The following is a 26,582-nucleotide window of genomic DNA, read 5'->3' as shown; positions in this document are numbered from 1 at the left end:
CTAAAATTATAATTTTAATATTTATTATAGAAAACTAACTTTATAGAAATTACACAATTAGTTAAAAACCTATCAAGAAATAAATCAAAGTTTTTTTTTAACGACATAAATGTAATTATTTTGTAAATATTCATAATCAATTATATCATAAGTAAAATTAATTATTTTGAAATACAAACTGGAATCAGAGAGAGAGAGAAAATGTATTTCAACGTATAATATTTTCCATTGGAAAAGTGTAATAAAACACATTATTAACATAATTTTTTGTTAAATAAATAATTGAAAAAAAAAAAAAAAAATTAAATTTAATATCAATGTGAATTAAAAACTTGTTTCAGCTCTTATTGGGCTTAGATTTCGACTTGTGATTTCCTCATTCCTCCCAGCTCTTTTGTAAAACCTTTGACACTGTGATTTTGTATCAAATATTGGAATAAGAGTCAATGCAGAGAAAAGAAGAAACAAGGATGCAAATATAAAAACAGAGTCATAAGATCCAGTTAATTCCATCACATATCCTAAAGGCAAAAAAATTCATAACTAAAACTTGTCAGACTTGGTCTGAATTATAGAGAAAATTATAGAACACAAATTAAAAACATTTTGAATCATGACTAAATCTAAGAAAATTAATGTGTATATACAAACCTGCTGCAGGAGTTCCTACTACAGTAAAAACTCCTAAAAATAATAATATAATTCCAAAAGCATTTGTCAAATTTTCCAAACCTACTAATTTCACTAATATTATAGAACGTAAAGATCCTTGTTCAGCTGTAGGAAAAAAAAAAAAAAAAAGAAAAAAAAGGAAAATTAATTGACTAACTAGAACATTGTAAAATATAAACAGATAACGTTTAACTACCGAGAACGAATCCATATAAAGAAGCATAAATAAAAAAAGCAACTTTTGAATTTAAAAAAACGACGCCGGCATTTAAAAGAGCGCCAAAAAAAACAAAAGCAAAATGAAAAATGATTAAATTCAATTTTGGAATTGTGGCAATTATTCCACAAATAACACGTCCAACCGTGTTTGTGATACCCATGGCGGAAAGTAATAAAGAAGCATCGCTTGGGCTCATCACGTTTAATTCCAAGGCTCTGACTGAAATAAAAAAAAAAAAAATTAATTGTTTTCGTTAACGAACAAATTTTTGTTTTTCTATTTAATTAATATTAATATATATATATAGTTAGGTACCGTATGTAAAATAATTAGGTACATTAATGCCGATGGCGAGAAGACTAGTAGAAACGGAGAAAATTGAAAACTGAGGATATTTGACGACTCTAAAATTAAACATTGTTTTTAGAGTACGACTTATACTTTCTGGAAACAAATGACATTTTTTATCTCTTTCTTGTTCTAAATCTCGATACGTCGGTAACCTCGATACCGACAAATTATAAAGGAAAGAACTGTTAAATGTCTAAAAAGAACAAAAAACAATCGTGATGAAAATAATATGACACGGGATTTAAAAGAGGAGGGTAAAGAAGGATGAAAAAATGAAAAAGAAACCTACATTACTAAGTTGACGGCTTCCGGATTTCAACATTTTAGAACTTTTTTCGTATGCCGGCAAATGAAGGATGCTACCATCATAAAATATATCATCTCTATACAATGGCCTCACTCCAAGATTTTTCTTTCTTTTAAAACATCTTTTTAAATATTTACAAGAATGCGTACAGCACGTACAACACCTGAAGAATCGTTAGGGTATTATTATTATTATTATTATTATTGGTCACACATGGAATTTAAAACGAGTATAATAAAACCTGAATTTTTTGTCTCCCTCGTTTACGGTAAAATCGTTAGAAGATTGAATTTGACTAAATTCTGTCATTCTCCTTTTAAGTTCAGAATTTCGCGTTGAATTATCTTTAGTGGGTTTAACAATTTCATAACTTTCAAATGAATCCATTCTACTTGCTAATAAAGTCACTCTGAAATTAAATTTTTTATATTTTTATAAAAAAGAAGACGACAGATTTTTTTTCTCTCTCTCGAAATTATTGTACGAAAAAAAATCCATAAAAAAAAAAAAAGTAAACTGACTTGCTTCCCTTTAATTGATTAATATTAACAGCTTCTGCTGCTGTAGGATATCTTGCATTATGCATGGATCGAACTGTTTTTTCATTTTTTCTTAATTTGTCAAATACGCGAGATTCTTCAAGTGTTATAGGAGGAAGAGAACGAAAGCAAATGGCTACTATAGAACACGAAAACACCAAACCTATTTAAATAAAATTTACATTAAAATTCATTGTAATGTATGTAAAAAAAAATTTTTTTTTTAGGAGGTTCTTACCAGAATAACCGATAAATATTTGCCTCCAAGTGTATCTTTGTATTAGAATTTCAATGACTGGAGCAAAAGAAAATGTTCCGACTCCGCTTGCGCTCACAGTAATTCCAGTAGCAAGAGCTCTCCATTTTTCAAAATAAAATCCAACTGTCAAAACAACATTCATGTACATCATACTGAATCCAAGTCCTGGTTAAAAGAAAATAGTTCACGATAAATATGTTAAATTATTAATTTATATAAATTAATTACAAAAAACTTGTAATAAATTAACCTCCGATAAGTCCATAAGTTACAAAAAGCATTTGAACGGAATCCGTCAATATGGATATTGCTAAGCCAAATGAAGAAACAAAACTTCCAGCAATTATGACGGGTCGAAATCCAAACCTGTTGGATAAACTCCCCGCAATGGGAGCTCAAAATAAAATATTTTTTTTTTTATTATCAATTTATTTATTATAGTTTCCAGTTTTATTCTCCACAAAATCAAAATACAAATTTTTCTCCAAGTCATTTTGTTTTTAATTCTTTAGTACAATATACTATTTTTTTTTTGTAAACAGATAATATAAATAACAACTTACCAAATATGAAATAAATTCCCGTAAAAAGAGAATTAACAAGTGAAATTTGAGATACTGATGCATTAAATTCATCCCGAAAAACTGGAACTAATATTCCAAATGATGTGGATATTCCATCCATGATAAGAATGCAAATAAAAGCAGCAGCAACAACGACCCAACCCCAACCACCATCGGGTGGAACCACCTTAAAAAAAAAAATTAAATTTTTATTTTATATATATATATTTTATAAATCATTTATATATATATAAATAATAATTAATAATACAATTATTTTTTCCACATTTAAATCATCGTTTATGGAATTATGCATATTTAATTCGTTAAAACCTTCCACATGTGTCCGTTTGTGTCCATACACAATATTTATCATCTGTACTCAAAAAACCGACATTTACATTTTATATTTATATATATTAAAAATATATATAATATACGTATTTGTGTCATTTTCCACGTACAATATTATAATAAATATATTATTAAAAAATATTCAGTTTAAAATAAAATAAAATTTAATTATTGTTTATAAACACAAAAACATTATTATTTAATTTTCCTTCTTTTTTTTTTTTTTTTTTATTACAGCAGAATAATGATCTGGTTCGCAGAAGTTTTTTATAACTTCTTCTGCTAATTATCGAAAGAAATTTAACACGATTAAAAAAAAAATTTAATTATTTTAAAAAGTGAACGGAAAAATCTCTTTAAAATTTTACTTATTTGACGTCATTATATATGTGTACGAGGTCATTAACCGTTTTTGGCGACCAGGTAAATATTTAATTATAATCATTATTATAATCGAAAGAAAATATTAAAAATTTTTTTTTTTTTTAAATTTCGCAAAAAAAAAGAAAAATAAAAACTCGTTTGCCATGACATAAATGAATGCATTTAATTTTTTTCTTTTTTTTTTTATGTTGATCATTTCTTATGAAAATAAACAAACATGATTTTTGATTATGAATTGAAATAATTACAATATTAATTTTTTAAAAAAAATATACATATATATATTCTTTTAATTACAAATAACGTGAAAAATGTATAATTAAATATACATAAAAAACAGTTTAGGTAATATACACACACGCATACACACACACACGCACACACACACACACACATGTATATATTTATAATTGACAAGTAAAATACAACTTTTATAAAAATATAAATTAAAAAATAATTTTCTCTCTCTTTCTCTCTTTCTATCAAAAACTTTGTGTTCTCGTCATATTTTAAATCATTTTAATTTTATCGTTACTCTAAAAACACATTTGAATAAAAATTTTACTTTGAACACTTTGAATAAAAATTTTAAACAACCTCAACCAAGTCCATCATCCATCACCTTACATAATAAACTTTTTCATTCGTCATAAATTATTATACTGTTTTATGTAAAATGATTCAATATACAAAAAAAATACTATTAATTAATTACATTAAAAATATTTTTACATGGCAAATCCATGTGGCAAAAAAAAAAAAAAGTGTAAACGTTACGATTTGTTATTATATTGATGCTTTGCTAAATTGACAGTTTTTTTTATAACCGTCGTATTACCATTCGGATGATAAAAACGATAATAAGAAACAGCAAAAAAAATTCCGAGAATAAATGAGAGAACTTGAACTGCAATTATTCCATAATGAAATTCCGGATTTTTAGACACCATTTCTGACACACACCTACAATGCAAATAATAATATCATTTATATTCATATAGAAAATCCGATGGCAAGGAATTTTAATAATATTAAAATTTTCATACCATACGACCAGCGTGGCTGTATTTTCGATGAAACATACTAAATAATAAGCCAGATATGAGTATCTGGTTGGTCCATCTTTTGGAGAAATAAATGCTATTATATAAGCTAATCCTAATGCGATATTAAATATTATTTCTTCGCATCTTGAGGCACATAGACTGGACTGATGATGAACCATGTCTATCCAAAGAGACATGACTAACCAATGAGCAATACATATTGTGACAAACCAAGCAGGATATAAAGTTGCCAACAAACTCAATGCCAAAATTCTGGAAGCTTTAAATGAAAATTCATTTAAGTTTTACACTAAGTATTTACACAAAATATTTTCAAGTAATTAAAATAATTCAGTACTGAAATTTTCCATTTTAAAAAAAACCCACTGGCACTAAATGCATTCCAACAAAAAATAAATATGGCAGCTATTGTTGACAATTTTTCCTTATCTTCTCTTGCAAACCTAACTGATCTATGATAAGTTGTTAATGCCCAAGATATAGAAACAACAGAGCACAAAATAGCCCACGTTTGATAACCTAAAATAAAATGTATTTTTAATATTTCATATTCGAAATCCCACTCTGTTAAACTATTAAATTAATGTAAACTGTTTTTCTTTTTTTTAATGTATTTGTTTTTTTTATACCAAGAAAAGTAACTTCAAAGGTGATAGGCAAACTGTTAAATGCTTTTTTATATTGAGATAATAAAAAAACTAATTGAATTATAGCTTGTGGAGCAGACATCAAAAAGCATGATAAAAGTCTCAGCAATGAAGCATTTGTTTCTTCATCTATCATCATTCTTAAATACTTTTGCTGGTTCAGGAGATTTCCCTTTTTTTTGTGAATACTACTCAATATTCCATAAGCTAAAGTATCATAGTACCTGAAATGCCTTAATTGTTTTTAACACAATCAAACCAAATAAAAACACAAAAAAAAATAAAAATAAAAAAATTTAATTAAAGTCATGTGTTAATGTATTACTTTTATTAAAAACTATTTTTCAAACATTTAAATGTAATGAAAATTTTATTAAACAAATTCAACTGAAGTCAACAAAGAAAAAAATTATTTAACTACAGCTACTGATAATGTAACATGAGTCAAACAATAAAAAGCTAAAATTAAATTTATCAATGTAATGTTTACAACACTAATAAAAAATCTGACAAACTGCGAATAAAAGAAAATTATAATAACTGAAACAAATTATATTTCTACTATTTGAAAAATTTAATAAATTTGACTTAGCTCTCTAAATAATTATTGAAAATCAATTTAGCAAAATTTTTAAGAAAATTTTAAACTTACAATCAATTTATTTGAAATTTCATATTAAGTTACGATAATTTTTACAAGTTTTTTTTTTTTTTTATTACGCAGAACTGATTTCAAGGCAAAGAAAATAAAATAAATGCAATAGACTAATTTCAATGGTTGTATGCACATAATTAATTTTATTTAAAAAAAAAAAAAGTTTTTCTCTTTTTATAAAATCTTTGCAAACATTATTTTAAAATAAACTAGTTTTAATAAAAGTCAGAAATAAAAAAAAAACAGTTAATTTATTATGTTAATTTAAAAAAAAAGTATTACAGTTGAAAAATCATATACAAAACATAAAGTTATATAATCATACCTCAATAAAGGGGCCAATTGAAGCACTAACATAATTATTCTAATACACCATTTCCAAAGAGGCTGCCTCTTCATTGATGGCTCATCTTCATCCTGAAGATACCTAAACAAGAAACCATGTAAATTAATTGTATTTAATTGTAAATATAATATTGTATAAAAGATAAAAAAAATTATATTTTGAAATAATATTTTTTACCTTTAAAAAACCTTTTTTTTTTTTTTAAAGAGCTTTCTTATTTTGTCACTTGGGTTCAGGGGAGAAAAAAAAAAAATTCTTTTTAAAATTACATGGTAATCTTGTAATGATTGAATGATTAAATAATTCAAATACAAGCATAAAACTTTCAATTACTTACCACCTCATGCTGAATGCGGAAGACGTTAATGCAGGCACTATAATAAAAATTAATGTTAATGTAAAAAATGTAACTTCTTGAGCTTTATAATAAATATAAGCTATCCAACAATGTAAATACAAATCCAATATAAATGTCAAGATGGATAGAATTAAGGTCAAGATATAAAATCGACCCAATTCCATTTCCTTAAAAACTTTAACACCATCATCTTTTTTATTGTCACTAATTATGTCAATATGTCCCGAACTTTGATTTAACGAAAACCTTACACCCCTGAATTCATTAGCCATTTTGTGAAATTGGTAATTATTTCACGTGGAAGAAGACGTATTTAAAAAAAAAATACGTGTCATTAAAGTCAAAGTGTCATATATTTTTTTTTTCATTGATAACGCTCAAATTATTTTTAATTATGTTTTCACATAAGGAAGAAAACAAGTATGAAATAATTAGGTCTTCACTGCAGTAAACAGAAGGAAGAATATTTTTTTACTTTGAAAATTTACGGATAAAAATGACTTTTTAAAAAAGAAAAAAAAAATGTAAATATGCCAAGTGAAATTTATTTTTGCCAGATCCTGTAAACTTTGAGTACTATACGTTAAAGTACACCATGAAAAAATATTGTGGGCAATTCAGAAACTCAACTTGGGATCCCATTCTCATAATGTCTCAAATAGTGGCTCTTCAAGCTTTATTCTATTTAAGTTTAGGTGCTATTGTTTTTCTGATGGATTGTTTATTAGGGTCTTCAAGGTCTCTGGATCACCTATTTAAATACCAGGTTTTAATTTTTTGTTTTTTTTTTTTGAAATTATACTATTATACTATGTAATTATACTATTGAAATAAATTTATATACATCATGAAATATGATACAATATGTTATACAATTATTACTTATTAACGAATGTTATTAACAAAATAATTATTTCAGGAAATTCATGTGAGAGACTTGGGTGGGAAATTAATTATTGCTGGATTTATAATAAATGCATTATTCGGGTATGTAATAGACAAAAGTTAATCAAATCTCATATTCATTTTTTTTTTTTTTTGTGGTTTGAAAATTGATTTCCTAATAAATTTTTATTGTTTTTTTTTTTTTTAGAGCATTTGGACTTTGGTTCATCGTGGAAAGAACTAAGCAATGTTTGGACTTTTCATCGACAGCTCATCTTATTCATTTGATTGCATGTTGGAATTACAATTCATCATTTCCTAATACACTATCTTGGTGGCTTTTAAATTTAGCCTGCTTAGGGATAATGTGTATTTCAGGTGAATTTCTTTGCCTTAGAAGTGAATTGAGAGCCATTCCTATAAATTTCACACCAAAAGTAGATTTATAATGATGGCTTTAAAAAAAAAAATGTAAAATGGAGCAGCCTGTTATTTAAAAATAAATAGTTTGAATTCTACAATGTTTTTTATAAATTGATTATTACTATTATTATTATTATTAATATTATATATAATTTTTTAAAATACCATTTTGTTTTGTTATTTACTCCTTTTCTTGTCATTCCTAAACTTTTTTACTACATTTAACCAGCCATTAAAAAAAAAGGGCGGCAAATGATGAAATATTTATAAACTTCGATAAATCGAATCCTACCAACGTGACGCAATGTAGATATCGAAAAAAAAAAAGTTTCAAAACTTTTTTTCAAAAACTTCAAAACTTGAAACAAAATGAAACTTTTTAAATTGAAAGAAAGTTTTTCATTTGATTTCAATTCGATCAAACGGTCGTAATTTATAGTTATCATTTTATCTTAACGTATTCAGGTAAATTGAAATTAATTTTTAAATGTTATTATCAACGGTGTAAATAACGGTCATTTTTTTGTTTCTTATTTAAAATGAAAGGAAAACTCGAACGTTACCTTAAATATAATCCATCGTATAAAACCTGAAAAGAGTTATTTATTGAAAAGACATTTTTCTTTGGTGATTGACGTGATTCGAAAACGACGAAATAATGTTCGAGATGTTTGTCGGTGTCGTTCATACATCTAAAATGAATATCTATCATATATAGTTATGATGTTTGAAATCTGAAATTGTAAAAAAAATGATTTTTATATGAGCGTAATTAATAATTAATTTATTTCAAACTCTTAGAGAAGTTATTGGAGTGATTTGAATAACTTACACCATCCGTGATATCGCGAAAGAGCCGGTAACGTTGGCGATGATAAACATTATTCCAGGGTTCCCTTGGCGACCATCTTACATAAAAAAAAATTTTTTTTATATATTAAATAATGAAATTAAATTTGTAAACTTTTTATATACATAAATAAAAAAAAAAAAAAAAATAAGAGATTAGTGTAAACAATATATTTATATATATATATATTTGCATAAAGGACATGCATTTTATTCTGTCCCACATGCAGTATTTTTTTATTTATTTACATTATATTAAAAAAAAAAAAACAAAATAGTTGGAAAAAATAATAATAATAATAATAATAATAATTTGAAATTACAATTTTTTTTTTTTTTTTTTTTTTTTTTTTAGTGCGTCTCAGTTTTTTACCGTTAGACATTTATTTAAATAATTATTAATAAATAATAAAAATAATAAAAAATAATAAACAATAATAATAATAATAATTAATAATTAATAATAATAAATTGAAAATGTGTGAAAAAAAGGAGGAAAATGAAAAGAAAGACAAAGCCAACGATATTGATGATCACATATCAAAAAGATATGAAATGAAAAAACGATTGGGAAAGGGAGTGAGTATTATTATTATTAATATTTTTTAAAATATATTTTAATATTTTAAAAAAATAATTATTTTCCTATGATTTTTTTTTTTTTTTAGGCCTATGGAATCGTTTGGAAAGCCGTTGATAAAAAAAGTAGAGAAGTTGTAGCCGTTAAAAAAATATTCGATGCATTTAGAAATCAAACAGATGCACAAAGAACTTTTCGTGAAATTATGTTTCTTCAAGCATTTAAAGATCATCCAAATATAATTCGTTTAAGAGGACTTCATAAAGCATCTAATAACAGAGATATTTATTTAGTTTTTGATTACATGGGTGAGCCATTTTTTTTTTACTATCAATTATAAAAAAAATCATATCATAAAAAAGATGAGAAAGACAGCAATTTTTTTTTTTTTCCCTTTTGTATTGCAGACAGCGATTTACATCATGTTATTAAAAAAGGAAACATATTGAAAGACATACATAGGAGATACATAATGTATCAATTATTACGAGCAACGAGATATCTACATTCTGGGGATGTAATACACAGAGATCAAAAAGTATGAAAAAATTATTCCTGGATCATTTAGGAAATGAAAAAACAAATAAATAAATAAAATTAATTATTCAAAAAAATATTTTAAAAAATTGGCTCGTTTTTTTTTTATTGTAGCCATCGAATATTCTCATAAACGCAGAATGTAGAATAAAACTAGCAGATTTCGGATTGGCGAGATCTCTTGCTAATTATTATACAGAAGAAGAAACGGAAGGACCGCCATTGCTCACGGATTATGTTGCCACGAGATGGTACAGAGCACCGGAAATATTAGTTGCATCGAAAAGGTATACAAAAGGAGTAGATATGTGGTCGTTGGGTTGCATATTGGGTGAAATGCTTTTGGGAAAACCTTTATTTCCGGGATCATCGACGGTAAATCAAATCGAAAGAATAATGGCTGCACTTCCCAAACCGACTCCTCAAGGTATAATTTATTTATTATTATTAAATTTTCCCAACGTAAATTATTATAATGATTGGATTGTTTTTAAGAAATCAGCAACATGTGTACCGGATATGGTAAAAGTTTATTAGAAGGTGTAATTGGACAAAAAACAAATCTCAAAGACATGATAAAATCATCTTCGCAAGAAGCCATCGATTTAGTTACAAAATTATTAATATTTGATCCCGGAAAACGATTAACAGCATCTCAAGCATTGACTCATCCATACGTATCAAAGTAAATATTTTTTTTTTTTTTGTTATTAATTTAAAAAAACCGTTTATTTAAACAACAGGAAAAAAATTTATTTATCATATTATTATTATTATTATTTTGAAATTAGATTTTGCAACGGTAGCGAAATATGTTTAGATCACAGTATAATTCCACCGTTAAATGACGATGTTCAACTTTCGGTATCCGAATATCGTAACAAACTTTATGAGCTTATAGCCAACGGTAAGAACACGATAAGTAAAAAACAAGGATCGACATCGAGTTCGAGTAAAAACAAAACATTAGACGTGGATCGCAGTAGGAAATCAATAGAAAACGTACAAAAAAAACTAACTAAATACATTGAAAACAGAGGAAAAAGAGACGAAATGACAGAGTACGTTAACAATAATAATAATAATAATAATAATAATACTAATAATAATAAATCCAGTCTAAGAAAATACAGGTCGTCGTCATATAAAAATCATTCAGTCGAAGAATTAAGAGAAAAATCTGGTTTTACAAATCCGGTGATAGCAACAAAATCAGAGCCAAGTCAAAAAACAGGTGACATTTTTTTCTCTTTTCTTTTTGTCTCCTTAATTTTAATTAAATAAATATTAATTATTTAATTGAATTAATAAGAAACAGTAGTTAAGAAAATTGGTTCAAGTCCTCAACATAGGCATAATGTTCCTCCAGTTCAAAATCGTAACGATTGTTGGTCTGAATGGTCATCGAAACCATTTATTGGAATACAAAGTAAATCCTGTTACATTCGTCAAAGGTAATTTATCAAAGTATGTTTATTTATTATGTTTTTTTTTTTTTTTTTATGTTTTAAACTCTAAATTTTCCACCGGATGTCAATTAATTTTCTTTCTTTTTTTACAATGACCGAAAAAAAAAAAGGTTTGAAAAACAAAATAAAACTACAGATTGTGGTGACGAATGTAATTTAACAAAAACTTCCGGTCACGGTGGTCATTTTATAAATGCAAGTCCAAAACCAGTAAAAGGAACAACAACCATTTCTTATCACCAAGAAAAACATCGTCAGGTGAATTATTTTATACCTATATATATTAATAGATAGTATGAATACCTTTAATAAAACCTTACTTTTCCATTCCAGAATAATTACAAATTTGGAAATATATCAAGTCTGCCAAAAGTCGCCGTACAGAAAAACGATTTTGTTAATCATTATCCGGATAATACATCATCATCATCATCTCTTACGAGGTGAGCGAACATTGCATTTTAAATAATCTTTTCTCCAGTGTGAAGAAATAATTTTCTCATTTTCTTTTCTAGTTATAATCAAATTCAAGGATACATCACATCATCAGATTTACATGATATTAGGGCAGTACTAAAAAATTAAAAAAAAAAAAAATTTCAATTATTAAATAAATAAAATAATTGCAAAAAGATAAAAAAAATAATAAAAACAATTAATTACCTGTAAAATAAAATTAGTTATTATTTTCCATAAGCAAAGGGAAAACACAAATTTTCTTTTTTCTTTTTTTTTTTAAACTATAAAAAAAATATTTATTATATCAATCAATCAATCAATCACATTCTTGCTTGCCCTTTATATGCACTCGTATCATTATTATGTCCTGTGAATACACACAAACGAGAAATAAAAAAATATGTGTGTGTGTGCGTATACGTATGTGTTTTTTTATTTAATAATAATAATAATAATAATAAAATATATATTATTAAAGATCCACCATCCGTAATTTTTAATAATAAAAATCCTTTATTTATTTATATTAATAATAATGATTATTATCGATTCGCCGAGGGAAAGAGTGAGAGAGAAAAAAAAAACACGGAAATAATTTTTATTTAATTAATTTTATTATTTATTAAAAAATGAATAAAATAAAAAAAAAAATAATAATAATAATGAAAAAGCGTAACTATAGCATTAAGTAACATTTATTATTTATTATCCGTGAGAGAAATAAAAAAAAAAAAAAAATTACAATTTCTGTTGTTGCTCTCTGTTGCTCTGTTTTTCATTTGCATTTAAGCGTTAAAAAAAAAAAAAAAAAAAAAAAATTTCATTGGCAAAAAGCACCCGAAAGCTTCAATACATACCCATTAGTATAAAAAAAAAAAAAAAATAATAACAATAATAATAATAATAATGATAATAAATACAAAAAATATAAAAAAATTTTTTTTTTTTAGTTTTTTTTTTCTTCATTTTTTTTTTTTTTTAATTTTTTTTTTATCATTTAAATTTTTAATAATAATAATAATAATAATAATAATTTATACAAAATAAAGTGCTCCCAATAACTTCCCAAAATAAAAAAATAAAAAAAATAATTTATAAATGTTTTTCTTTTTCTTTTTTTAAAGTATAATATATTCATTCAATCATTCATTCATTCATTCATATATTTTCATTGTTATAATATATATGTATATATATGTATGTAAGTCGAAGCTGCTAACTTGAATAAATTATTAATATTTTTTTTTTTTTTTTATACACATTCAAAAAAAAAATCCCCAATGATTCAGTCTAATAAACGATGTAAAGCCAATAAACAAATAATAATAATAATAGTGTTTTAATATATATATATATATATATATATATATATATATATATATATATATATATATATATATATATATATATATATATATATATATATATATATATATATATATATATATATATATAATATTCGAGAGTATAATTTAAAAAAAAAAAAAAAAATATTTTAAACGCCGAATAATGAATTTTGTCGGTTTTTTATCAAGCCGGGCCGATTTTAAGAAGGAAAAACTTTTTCCTTTTTCTTTTTCCTCCATTTTTTTTTTCTTTTTTTTGTTAAATTGTCGTTAATTGTATAAAGTCAGCTCACCGGCGATCGATTTTTTTTTTTTTTTTATATATTTATATTAAATTTAAACCAACAATCTCGATTGATGGATGGATGGATGAATGAATGGATGGCGTTTAAATATAAATATAAATATATATATATATATATATATATACCGGTTTTAAAAAAGGCACATATTAAAAAATAAAACAAAAAGGAAAGAAAATCCTGGATGGAATGTGTTAATTTTTTTCATTAAATGAGTGCGGAATTCATATTAATAAAAAGGTGCATTAAAGTATAATAATAATAATAATTAATGATAAATTATAAGTCACCAACACCACGGATATAAAGGAAGGATAAAATTAATAATAATAATAAAATTAAGTTTCGTAAATAAAAAAAAAAAAACAAAAATTTAGTTGGCAATTAATTGTTGGGAGAAAAGAGAAAAAAAATGCGCTCGCAACAACTTTTACCGTGACAGACAGACAGACAAACAACAACAGCAGCAATGACAAAAGACACACGATTAAAATTCAATTTGACAATAACAAAATAATTAGTTACAATAATAATGGTAATAATAATAATAATAATAATAATAATAATAAAACGACTACTACACGATAATAAAAATCCTGGAATGAAGAATCCCTGTAAAGTATCCCCCCCCCCAATCCTTTTTCCCCCACGCCAATCAATGTGGTACAAATACACGCACACGCACATTTATATTATCATTATCATTATCATTATTATTGTTCACAAAGAACCGTAATAAAATAAAATAAAAAAATAAAAAATAAAATAATTAATGTTACATAAAAAATAAAATAAAATAAATTAAAATTAAAAAAATTTTTTTTTTTTTTTTTTTTTTTTCCCAAAAAAGTTATGAATTTTATCTGAAATGAAAAATCAATCAATATCGATAAATATCGATCAATTTTTTGTTGTTGTTTTATATTAATTAGAATTGTGGGGGACTCATACCTTTACTGTCCAGTCTGCTGTTGAATTTCAATTTTTTCAACTGTCATGTCCGGATTCATTGCTGTGGCTTCTTGTATGGCTTCTGCTAAAGCACGATCGTGATCTATTGGATCTCCATCCGATTGAATTGTTATTTTTTGTTCGACACGAGTTTCCACTACTCCATCTTTTTCCGTTTTATACTGTAAACAAAATTTATTATCATTATCATTATTGTTTTTTTTTAATGGGAAAATAATAATACGGGGGGGTGGTGGCGGTGGAAGAGACTTACCGTTATTGTTTCAACGGTTCGCGTCTTGCTGGAAATTGTCTGCGAGGAAACAATTTCTCCAGTCGATGAATAAGAACCGTCACCGCTTTCCACGGCGACTTTTCTCACTTCCGTTTCAATTATCGGTAATTTTTTCGTAAAATGTTTGTCCGTCGGTATTTTAGAAGAACCATAAACCAACTTTTCCGTTTGTACGATCCCTTGCGGTGACGTCGCGGAAAACTGTAAAAATAAAAACAATTTTTTTTTTTTGTTGAATGTGCTTGAGAGAGAGAGAGAGAGAGAGAGAAAATAAAATTGATTTATAATAATAATGATAATTTTATTTACTTTATTTTTAATATTTGGATTAACGAACAAATCGCCACCGATTTCGTAATCATCAATGTTCGTACCGGAATCGTCGGTGTCAGAACTTGCGGAATCTTCATTGGAATATTGTTGCTGTAACAAAAAAAAAAAAAAATTTCATTTTATAAATATATTGTCGTCCAAGAGGAAAATTAACATATTTTCCCCCCCCCCCCTTCCCCCTCAATAATTACCTGAGCCTCTGGAAGTAGAGTCGTGGTTGATTTCATTTCTTGTGTGACGGTTCTTTTTTCTTGTCTCGTTGCACTCGTAGTTGTCGAATGAGCGACCGTTTTTTCTTCTACCTGTATTTGTTTAAATAAAAAAAAAAAAAGAGTTTAGACAAAATATAACGAGAAAAAAATGATCGTTTAACGACGTCGAATGTAAATTGAAATTTAAAAATATTAAAATCACCTTATTCCGTTCCTGCGAATCGGTCAAGTGTGTTTTTTTAATAAAAAAATATACATACATATATTTATTTATTTAAATAATTATATGTGATGTGATACGAAAATAATAATATTAATAATAATAATAATAAATATTACCTGACTCGTTTTTGCTTTGGTTCCTTTGTTTTCGTGCATTGTAGCAGTGCGAGTTGTGACAGCTGTTGCTGTTATATAAGGACTTTTGCTTTCGTCATTTGAATTTTCCGCCTGTTGGAAAAATGCATAGGAATAATTAATAATAAAATCGTCATTTATGATGATAATAATAATAATAATAATAATAGTAATAATTTATATTAACCTTGTTTATTTGCGTCGAGACTTGAACTTCTCCAGATGTTAAATTTTCAATTTTCTCTTCTATATTTTCCGTCACTCCTTCCTTATCTTTGACCATTAGCTGTTTTGTCGTAGTTTTGACTATTTTTGGTCCAGTAACCGATTTGTTGGAATTTTCTTCAATTCTTTTATCATCATCATCATCATCATCAACACCTTGTTGTTGTTGTTGTGTCTTTCCTTCTTGTTTTTTTCCTGTGCCGAAGTATGAAGACAACTTCGACGAACCTATATAATAGGTTAATTAATTTTCCAAATCATTAACTTGACCCACCAAATCGTATCGGTTTTTTATTTTTTTACTTTTTTTACTTTTTTTTTTAAAATTCGATTAACACACATAAATAAAAAGAGAGACAGACATAGAGAGAGAGAGAGAGAGATATACAAAGAGAAATGAGCAGAGAGATGATGTCCGGAGGTCCTTCACCCAAAATATATAACACAAAAAAAATTCAAGCAAATATATTCGAAAATCTTCTGCGCAAGCTGTTGAGCCGGAAGTTGAAGTGGCTCCAAAGTATGTGTGTGAGTGTGTGTGTGTGTGTTTGTTGTCGTCGAAGCTGATTCTTCTCATAATTTTCAAAAGCATTTTTTTTTTTTTCTTTTCCTTTTTCTTTTCTTTTGTTTATTTTTTTTCCCGTTTGTTTTTGTTTTTTGTTTTTTTTTGTTTTTTTGTTTTTTTCACTTTGAAGCAAATTTGTTATAAATAATAATAAGCGATAAAAAAAAGTAATTTCTTATTTTTTTAAAAAAAAAAGTTACTGTCCACCGGATGATTTTCCGGGACTTTTTATTTTTTCTTCAGATCCTGAAGATTTTCGACCTGTTAATTTGGGTATTTTTGTTTTACCCTCTTCGGTTTTATCATCTCCTTCGGGTTTTTTAGAAATTTTTTTTGACGTACGTTTCTTTATCTCTCCTGACTCTCTACTACTACTTTCACTTTTACTTTCAGTATGTTCGGTCGCATCGGAACTCGATTCGGAACTCGAACCGGAAGAACTTTTTCTCTTTTTAAACGAAGACGATTTTCTACCGGCTAATTTGGGAATTTTCGTTTTCCCATCGGTTTTTGACGATTTCGATGATTTTTCTAAAATGCTTATTTTTTCTTGAACCGTTTGACAATCTTCGTAATTAGAAGAACCTGAATCGGACTCCGATGAACTCCAGTGTTCTTCTTTATCCGTTCCTCTTGTTACTTTTCCCGTTTTCTTTTCTTTTTTCTTTTTCGATACTTTTCGACCCGCGATCGAACTCGCTTCGTGTTCAATAAATGAAGAGACAAAATCGTATTTGGAACTTTTAAAGTGTTTGCTTTCGGTTTTGGTTGTTGTTTGTCTTACGATTTCGGTATCTTCCGTCGTGCTGTACGTGCTCGTCGTTATTTGAATTTTCCCAATTACGTCCCCTCCGAAAAATTTTTCCACAGTCGTATCGTAATTTATTTTTATTATGTCAAATGTTTCGGGATCGATTTTCCCCGTTAGTTTTTCCCGATTTTGGTCCAACTGTCCGGGAATTATTTTTTTATTGTACGAATCAATTAGCAAGTAAACAATTTTACCCTTAGGATTTTTTAATTTCCCACTTTTTAAATCAATTTTAGAATCTTTTATTTCTCCAGAAACTGAATCGATTTGTCCCGGCATAATAATCCCTGTTTTCGGATCGATTTCTATTTCAACAGCCATTAAATCTTTGCTTTGTAAATTGGGCGAACCGAACATGTCGACTTCAACATTTTCCGATTTCAAAGTTTTACGTTGACCGTGCCTTTTAGGTTTTGGACCGAAAAAACATTTTGTTTTCTCGTCATAATCAACTTCGATCAATCTGAATGTTTTCGGATCGATTTTCCCAATGAGTTTTCCCGTTTTTTCATCCACTTGTCCCGGCAAAAGTTTGTTAGATTTTTTATTCATGACTGCGTAAACGACGAGGTAATTTTTCTTGTCCACGGGTTCTTTTAATTTTCCAGTTTGAACGTTAAATTTTTTATCATTTATTTTTCCAGTTTTTAAATTTATTTGATCGTCGAGCAAACAACCCGTTTTAGGATCTATCAAAAGCTCAACGGATAAATGATTGTCGTCGGAAAAATCTGACGGATCGAAAATAACTTTTTGTGGGCTCGTCGAGTCGCTTCTGGTTTTCCATGCTTCGGATTTCGGTACCCAAAAGCTGTGCGTTTTAGTATCGTAATATATTGTGAATAAGGTCAAAGTTTGCGGATGAACGCATCCCACGAGTTTCCCATTGTTTTTATCAATTTGTCCGGGGATTAAATTCTTTTGATCGTCGATCAATGCATAAATGATTTTTCCTGATTTTTCCTTTTCGGGAGTTTTAAGCTTACCGGTTTTAGCATCAAATTTAGAAGAATTTATTTTTCCGGTTTTCAAATCGACCAAATCGTTTAATACAACACCTGTCGAAGGATCTATTTGAAGTTGAACTAATTGAAAATTTTCTTTCGATTCGATCGGAAGTAATTCGTATTTGAATTCTACCAATTCAACTTCGGTGGTTTTTCCAGGTATGGTTTGCGTGACAACTTCAATGTAACCAATTATACGACCTTCGTAAAAACATTTATTTTTCGGATCGTATTCTAATTCGTGGATTTTAAACGTTTTCGGATTAATTCTTCCGGTTAGTTTTTTCGTCTTTTTATCAAATTGACCGGGAATCAAAGTTTTCGTACTCGGATCGATTATAACGTGAACGATGAGTCCTCTTTTTTTATCAACGGGTTGTTTCAATTTTCCAGATGGTAAATCAAATTTAGAATCGAATATTTTTCCAGTTTTAAAATCAATTTGCCCGTCTAAAAGACATCCGGTTTCCGGATTTATTTGAACTTCAATCGCTTTCACGTCTTCCGTATCTAATACTGGAATATCGTCAAAAGATATTAATGATTTGACGGGTTGTTTAACGCTTTTCTCATCGCCCCGAGTAGATTTTTTTATAAAGAAATTTTTAGTTTTCGAATCGAAAAAGACCGGAATTAAATTTTGCGTTTTCGGATCCATCAAAGCGATGACAGTTCCATCGTTATCATCAAATTGTCCTGGAATTATTTTCATTGTTACCGGATCTACGGCGGCGTATATTTTTTTCGCATCAAATAATGTTTCTTTCAATTTTCCAGATTTCATATCGAATTTCGAATCGTGAATTTCGCTTGTTTTTAAATCTATTTGACCTTCTAGTAAACGACCTGTTTTAGGGTCGAGTTGCAATTCTATAAATTTCACGCCACCGGATTCAACAGAAGGAGGCATTTCGAACGTTATCATTTCACTTATTTCCGTTTCTTTTGCCGGGACTATTTGCGTGATGACTTCTATGTAACCTATGATTCTCCCTTCGTAAAATTCTTTTGTTTTCGGATCGTATTCTAATTCGTGTATTTTAAATGTTTTTGGATTTATTCTTCCGGTGACTTTGCCAGTTTTCTCATCGAATTGTCCGGGTATTAATTTTTTATTATTCGGATCAATAATGGCATAAATTGTTATGCCATTTTTATCAATCGGTTTTTTAAGTTTTCCAGATGGCCAATCGTATTTGGATTCTACTACTTTTCCCGTATTCAAATCAATTTGACCATTTAAAAGGCATCCCGTTTCAGGGTCAATTTGAACTTCGATTGCTTTAACGTCTTCCGTTTCCAATTCGGGTACTTCCTCGTAGACAATTTTAGTTTTTTCTATTTTCCGTTTGGATTTTTCATCGGTCGGATGTAATTTTTTTTCCAAGTTGCTCAAGTAAAACCGGCGAGTGTTCGGATCGTAATCCACGTGCACTAATTTAGATTTATTCACGTCAAACAAAGCTTTAACTCGTCCATCTTTTGAATCCACTTGACCGGGCACCAAAGTTTTTGATTTCGAATAAATAATAAAATAAATAATTTTTCCATTTTTCTCGTCGACGGGTGATTTAAGTTTACCGGTTTTCAAATCAATTTTATCATCATTTAATCGATCCGATGACAAATCGACTTGTCCTTCTAATAAAATTCCCGTTTTAGGATCGATTTGTAATTCGCACACGGTCAATTCTCCTTCCTTTGGATCTGCAACTAATTTACACGAAAGCAAATCGTCTTGATTGATTTCATCATCAGCTTCGAATTTCTTTTGCGGAGCGGATTTTGTAACAACTTCTATGTATCCAATTATTGGTCCTTCGTAAAAATTACCAGTTTTCGGATCATAATCTAAATCGTGAATTTTAAACGTTTTCGGATTTATTCTACCGATGATTTTTCCAGTTTTTTCATCAAATTGACCGGGAATAAGCTTATTATTGCTCGGATCGATCATGACGTAAATTGTCACGCCATTTTTGATGGGTTCTTTTAATTTACCATTTGACATATCGAATTTACTTTCGTTTAGTTTACCAGAAGGTAATTTCACTTGATCCGGCACGAGATGACCCGTTTTGGGATCTATTTGAATTTCAATTACTTTCAAATCGTTTGTGTCCAAATTTGGAAATTCACTTAAATTGACGATCGTTTTTCTTATTTTCTCCGGTTGTTTGGATGAAAGTTCGGGTTCCGTTTTTTCTAATATGTAGTAAAAATTATTCATTCGAGTATCGAATTTTACAGGTATCGACTGGAGGGATTTAGGATCATAGATTCCGACAAGACTTCCATTATCTTTGTCTATTTGACCAGGTAGTAATTTGTTATTTTTCGGATTGTAAAGAATGGGAATAAATGTTGGTTGTTTTTCTTTAATCGGACGTTTGAGTTTTCCAGAGGACAAATCAAAATTAGGTTCAATAATTTTATCAGTTTTAAGATCAATTTGATTATCTAATATTAAACCCGTTTGAGGATCTATTTGGACTTCTAATACTTTTATGTCATCATAGTCGGAAAATAATTTTCTAAATTTAGATAATTCTTTTTCCATTTCGATACGATTCTTTTTCACTGGCGTCGTTTGAGATTCAATTTCTATATACCCGACAATTGGACCTTGGTAAAAACATTTATCGTTAACATTGTATTCGAGATCGTGAATTTTAAACGTTTTCGGATTTATTCTTCCAATGACTTTTCCCGTTTTCTCATCGAATTGTCCGGGTATGATTATCAAACTGGAAGGATCTACAAGAGCGTGAACGATGATTCCATCATCTTTTTTTGCTGAACTTAAAAGTTTACCCGTGTCCCAATCGTGCAAATTTTCATTTATTTTTCCTGTTGACACGTTGACGTGTTTGTTTAACACGCAACCAGTTTTAGGATCGATTTGTAATTCTATTATTTTAACATCTGTAGTATCAATATCAGGAATTTTTTCGAATGATATTTTTAATTTTTCAGTTGATTTTTTAGGTGATTGAGAATTATCATCATCATCATCATGATCACGACGACCACGTTTAGATGAATGTAAGAAAACGGTTCCAGAAGTTTGATCTACGGGTTCGAAAGATTTAGAAATTGGATCGTATTTAATTTCAGTCAGATTATAAGTTTCCGGATCAAATTTTCCAACGACTGTCCTTTCATTTAAATCAACTTGTCCAGGAATTATCGAATTATTTTCTATATTGATGATAACATAAACTTTTTTATAATGTTTTTTACCAATGGGTTTCTTTAAATTACCCGTTTTCAAATCGTAAAGCGATGGAATTATTTTACCGGTATTTAAATCCAATTGTCCATCTACGATACGACCTGTATCAGGATCAACGTTTAATTCTACAGCCATCGTATTTTCCGGTTTAACATCAAATAAAGTTTTTGATACTTTTTTAACTTTTCCATCATCACTTTCTCTGCGAATCATTGTTTTAATTAATGGCTCAAACTTGATGATATTTTTACTCACTATACTTTCTGTCGTTGGATCATAATCGACATCTATAAGTTTTTTAGTTTTGGGATCTAGAGCGCTTTTCAGGGCTCCATCGATCTCGTCTATTTGACCAGGTTTTAATTTGTTCGTTTTTGGATCGATAATTAAAAATATAATTATACCACGTTTTTCATCGACTGGACTTTTTAGTTTTCCCGTTTTTGGATTAATTTTATTAACGTCGATTTCTCCCGATTTAAAATTAACTTGATCTTTGAGTACTTTACCGGTTTTTGGATCTATTTGTATTTCTATTGCTTTCATATCGTTTGATTTTAAATCGGGTAGTTCATCAAATAAAATTATATCTTTTAAATCTTCTTTTTTAGGAGAACTTTTCTTTTCCGGCGTTTCTTTAAATTCTAATTTAAAACCAGTTGAATGATGTGTGGGTTTTACTAATTTTTCTAAAACCGGAGAAAATTTCTGTTCTTGAGAAGGTATTTTCTCCTTACTTTCCGTCTGCTTTTTATCAATTTCATCTTTTTTATCACGAGGTTGTTTATCTGTTTTCGTATCCGTTTTAATTGTACTTGATACCAAGTCGGGAGTTTTTAATTTTTCTTTTTTAGAAACTGGACTTACATCGGGAGTTACATCATCTTTATCTCCCGACTTTGGTAAAACTGATTCTCCTTTCTTATCATCTGATTTTACACTCTTGACGCCGTCTTTGAATTTAAATTCCGAAGGAGGAAATTCGAAAGAACTATGTTGAACAAATTGTTTGGATTCTTTTAACGCAGAAGGAGAAACTAAATCTTCTAAAAATTGTATGGGTTTTCCCGTACCGAAAATTTTACTTCTGGGTTCGTATTTGACTTTTGTAACCTTACGATTTTTCGGATCAAAATAACCAATAAGACAACCATCTCGTTCGTCAAATTGTCCGGGTAATAATGTTTTAGATCGAGGATCCATAACTGCATAGATGATGGAACCGAATTTCGAATCAACTGGATCTTTCAATTTTCCTGTTTTTATATCAAATTTTGACACATCAATTTTTCCTGTTTTTAAATCCACTTGACCGTCTAATATTTTACCCGTTTCAGGATCTATTTGAAGTTGAATTCCTTTCGCGTCCTTATCATCTAAATATTTAAGATTTTCAAAACTAGTATCAAAAACTTTTTCACCATCCGTATCAGGTTCGTCAGGTTCAACGCTGAATTTTTCCAAATATTCTTCTATTTTACCAGGCATAAACCCTCCACTTCTCGGATCATATTTTACTTTAATAAGTTTTTTAGTTTTCGGATCCAAGGTACCGATTAATGTTCCATCTCGTTGATCAAATTGACCAGGTTTCAGCGTCATTCCTCTCGAATCGATAACTGCATAAATTGTTCTACCAAATTTATTATCAACTGGAGCTTTTAATTTTCCCGTGTCAACATCAAATTTTGAAGTTTGAATTTTACCGGTTTTTAAATTGACTTGTCCTTCTAATAATTTTCCAGTTTCAGGATCAATTTGTAACTCGATAAGTTTTATGTTTTCATCCATGATTTCTGGAAATTCTTGGCCGTGAATTAAAGGTAATGTTTCTTTACTGTAAACTTTAGGTTTGGCAAAACTAAATGTTTCCGTCTTTTTATCATAATCAACGTCGATGAGTTTTTTAGTTTTGGGATCTAGTGCGCTTTTCACAGCTCCATCGATTTCATCGATTTGACCAGGTTTTAATTTGTTCGTTTTTGGATCGATAATTAAAAATATAATTTTACCACGTTTTTCATCGACTGGACTTTTTAGTTTTCCCGTTTTCGGATTAATTTTATTAACGTCGATTTCTCCTGATTTAAAATTAACTTGATCTTTGAGTACTTTACCGGTTTTCGGATCTATTTGTATTTCAATTGCTTTCATATCGTTCGATTTTAAATCGGGCAAATTTTGGAAAATGACTTTTTTATCTTTAGACGAATCACCTGTTGTTGTTGGATGTTGTTTAAATTCTAATGGAGAAGGTTTTTTTGTAGTTTCTTGGACAGGCGAACTCTTTATTGGCGAAGAAGGTTTAGTTTGCGGTTTTGTTTTTATATCGAAAAATTCGTTTGTATCAGGATTGAATACTTTATTCAATTTACCAGTTAATGGCTCGATTTGACCGGGTGCTAATATAAGAGTATTAGGATCCACAGCCACGTGATATATATCAAAAGACTCTCCTTTAACTGGATTTTTTAATTTTCCTGTTTTCATATCGTAAAAATTATCTTTAATTTTTTCTTTTTTCAAATCTAGAGTATCTCCAACCAATTTATTATTAGTTAAATCCCATTGAATCTCAAAACTTTTGTGTTTCGGTTTTTTAGGTTGTTTTTCGGTAGGTAATGATTTAGGTTTCGGACTGTCTCTTTCTCGTGAACTGCGAGGATAAGGAACGGGACTGTGAGGTACATCGGTATCTTTGCTTTCAAAATCTTTACTTTCTGTTAAACTCGAAAGTCTTTTTGTTACACCGGGAACAAAACTTCCCGATTTTTGATCGTATTTCAATTCTATTAGTTTTGACGTTTTTGGATCTACTTTTCCTATAATTGATCCGTCCTTTTCACTAAATTGACCAGGTTTTAATGTCATGGTCCTCGGATCAAAAACAGCTATTACAGTTTTTGCAATTTTTTCATCTAAAGGATTTTTTAATTTTCCAGTTAATATATCAAATTTTGAAGGATTTAATTTTCCAGTTTTTATATCTACTTGATCTTCTAATAATTTTCCACTTTCTGGATCTATTTGCAGTTCAATGCTCTGCATGTCTATAGATAGAATGTCCGGTAGTTCCTCGAAACTAACTTCAACTTTCTCTGGCATTTCAATATCTTTACTACCTTTACTAGTTATTTTCAATGGAAAATCTTTTGGTTTTCCAATTATGAAAGTTTCTTTTTTAGGATCAAATTTATATTCAACAAGTTTCATAGTTTTCGGATCCAATGCACCTGTTAAAACTCCATTATTTTCATTGACCTGACCCGGAATTAGAGACAAATTAGACGGATCAATATAAACCAATATAGTTTTAACATCTTTACGATTTACAGGACTTCGCAATTTTCCACTATCAATATTATATTTATTAACATTGATTTTACCATTTCTTAAGTCCATTTGTCCATCTAAAATTTTACCAGTTTTACAGTCCACTTGCAATTCAACAGGTTGAAATTCATTGCGTTTATCAAAAGAAATTGTACCATGATCCAATCCCTTTTTATCAAAATTATCTTTTTCAGAATCTCTCTTACTAAGTGGATTAAAAAGCTGAATTGAATCCCCAGATGAACTTAAAATCAAACTACGAGTTTTCGGATCGTACTTAGCATTTTTGACTTTTTTATTTTCAGGATCAAAATATCCAATTATCGATCCAGATTTACTACTTATTTGCCCGGGATACAAAGTCATGTTGTTAACGTCATATAAACATCTAACAACGACCAAAGGACTATTCTCATTGGCTGAAGACAAATATTTAGACTTTGTGGCTTCGAACGACGGACTAAGAACATTGTAATTCGGAGACAAAAGATTATCCAAAACAACACCAGTATTAGAATCTACTAACAAATCTACAAACTTGAAATTTGAAAAGTCACTATCCGATAAAACTACCGGAGAAAATTCAACGTGAGATTGAGCCCTTTCCATTTCTAAAAATTTATTCGTAACGTTATCCGAACCCCGGCGTTTAAATTCACCTCTAAAATCACCACTATCAGAAACATCAACAGGACTATCCAGTTTGTACTCCCCACTCTTAGAAAACAATACATCCCCAAACTTCCTAAAGAAACCTTTTCCTTTCTTTCCCGAGAGTTTTCCGGATTTCGGATCGAAATCAACGTCAATCAACTCAAGTGTCTTAGGATCGATTTTACCGACGAGTTTTCCGGTTTTCACGTCGAACTGTCCTGGATGTAGTGTTAAAGTACCTGGATCGATAACGGCATCAATGCTTTTACCTAACTTCTTGTCAACCGGATGTAATAGTTTACCGGATTTCAAGTCGAATTTGGGAGCGTTGATTTTACCAGTCGGTAAATCAACTTGACCCTCCAGTAAGCATGCGCTCTTAGGATCGATTTGTAACTCAATGGCCTTCATGTCTGGTCTGTCGAATTTTGGTAGATCACCGAAACTGATATCCGGTAACGTAATGTCGAATTTGGGCATTTCAACGTCGAATCCCTTTCCTAATTTACCGAAGAATCCCCGAACTTTCTTTCCGATGAAGTTTCCGGTTTTAGGATCGTAGTCGATTTCAATGAGGTCTAATGATTTGGGATCAATTTTACCGACTATTTTACCGGTGTCGACGTCGAATTGTCCCGGATGTAAAGTCATGGTACCCGGGTCAATGGCCGCGTGTATTGTTTTTCCTAATTTCTTATCTACGGGATTAAGAAGTTTTCCGGTTTTCAAGTCAAATTTGGGAACGTTGATTTTTCCGGTGTGAAGATCCACCTGACCGTCTAGCAAACGTCCTGTCTTCGGATCGATTTGTAGTTCAACTGCTTTAAGATCCGGTCTGTCGAATTTCGGTAGTTCACCCCACGATATTTCCGGTAAATGAACGTCGAATTTCGGCATTTCGAACTCTAAACTCTTGCCCCATTTTCCGAAGAAACCTTTTCCTTTCTTGCCCGAGAGTTTTCCGGATTTCGGATCGAAATCAACGTCATCAACTCAAGTGTCTTAGGATCGATTTTACCGACGAGTTTTCCG

General features: G+C 28.9%; 5 protein-coding genes across 5 annotated transcripts; 2 read left to right on the top strand and 3 right to left on the bottom strand.

Annotated features, from left to right (window-relative positions):
* Positions 1 to 324: 324 nt before the first annotated feature.
* On the bottom strand, positions 325 to 3,227 carry Phum_PHUM204100 (monocarboxylate transporter, putative; the record flags this gene model as incomplete). The annotated part of the gene is made up of 11 exons (XM_002425443.1): positions 325 to 521; positions 652 to 777; positions 869 to 1,111; positions 1,208 to 1,436; positions 1,533 to 1,713; positions 1,792 to 1,959; positions 2,072 to 2,252; positions 2,328 to 2,513; positions 2,599 to 2,742; positions 2,912 to 3,098; positions 3,183 to 3,227. The coding sequence occupies 11 exons, from the start codon at positions 3,225 to 3,227 to the stop codon at positions 325 to 327; spliced, it is 1,887 nt and encodes a 628-aa protein (XP_002425488.1).
* A 1,195-nt stretch (positions 3,228 to 4,422) lies between these two features.
* On the bottom strand, positions 4,423 to 6,994 carry Phum_PHUM204090 (uncharacterized protein; the record flags this gene model as incomplete). The annotated part of the gene is made up of 6 exons (XM_002425442.1): positions 4,423 to 4,612; positions 4,696 to 4,975; positions 5,083 to 5,235; positions 5,346 to 5,587; positions 6,344 to 6,445; positions 6,702 to 6,994. 6 exons carry the CDS (start codon positions 6,992 to 6,994, stop codon positions 4,423 to 4,425), a joined length of 1,260 nt encoding a protein of 419 aa, XP_002425487.1.
* Positions 6,995 to 7,317: 323 nt separating this feature from the next.
* Phum_PHUM204080 (uncharacterized protein) lies at positions 7,318 to 8,056 on the top strand (the record flags this gene model as incomplete). The annotated part of the gene is made up of 3 exons (XM_002425441.1): positions 7,318 to 7,488; positions 7,642 to 7,709; positions 7,816 to 8,056. The coding sequence occupies 3 exons, from the start codon at positions 7,318 to 7,320 to the stop codon at positions 8,054 to 8,056; spliced, it is 480 nt and encodes a 159-aa protein (XP_002425486.1).
* A 1,300-nt stretch (positions 8,057 to 9,356) lies between these two features.
* Positions 9,357 to 11,912, top strand: Phum_PHUM204070 (mitogen-activated protein kinase ERK-A, putative; the record flags this gene model as incomplete). The annotated part of the gene is made up of 10 exons (XM_002425440.1): positions 9,357 to 9,458; positions 9,548 to 9,767; positions 9,867 to 9,997; positions 10,111 to 10,423; positions 10,492 to 10,681; positions 10,788 to 11,057; positions 11,115 to 11,230; positions 11,315 to 11,425; positions 11,602 to 11,723; positions 11,799 to 11,912. The coding sequence occupies 10 exons, from the start codon at positions 9,357 to 9,359 to the stop codon at positions 11,910 to 11,912; spliced, it is 1,689 nt and encodes a 562-aa protein (XP_002425485.1).
* A 2,613-nt stretch (positions 11,913 to 14,525) lies between these two features.
* Phum_PHUM204060 (4.1 G protein, putative) lies at positions 14,526 to 26,447 on the bottom strand (the record flags this gene model as incomplete). Its single annotated transcript, XM_002425439.1, has 7 exons — positions 14,526 to 14,705; positions 14,798 to 15,019; positions 15,128 to 15,241; positions 15,343 to 15,453; positions 15,703 to 15,813; positions 15,908 to 16,173; positions 16,772 to 26,447. 7 exons carry the CDS (start codon positions 26,445 to 26,447, stop codon positions 14,526 to 14,528), a joined length of 10,680 nt encoding a protein of 3,559 aa, XP_002425484.1.
* Between the last annotated feature and the right edge of the window lie 135 nt (positions 26,448 to 26,582).

Source organism: Pediculus humanus, genomic scaffold, assembly GCF_000006295.1.
Source record: "Pediculus humanus corporis 1103172107555 genomic scaffold, whole genome shotgun sequence".
Taxonomy (NCBI): Eukaryota; Metazoa; Arthropoda; class Insecta; order Psocodea; family Pediculidae; genus Pediculus; species Pediculus humanus.
Note: the sequence above shows the minus strand (reverse complement) of the source record. Positions and strands in the feature narration are given on the sequence as shown.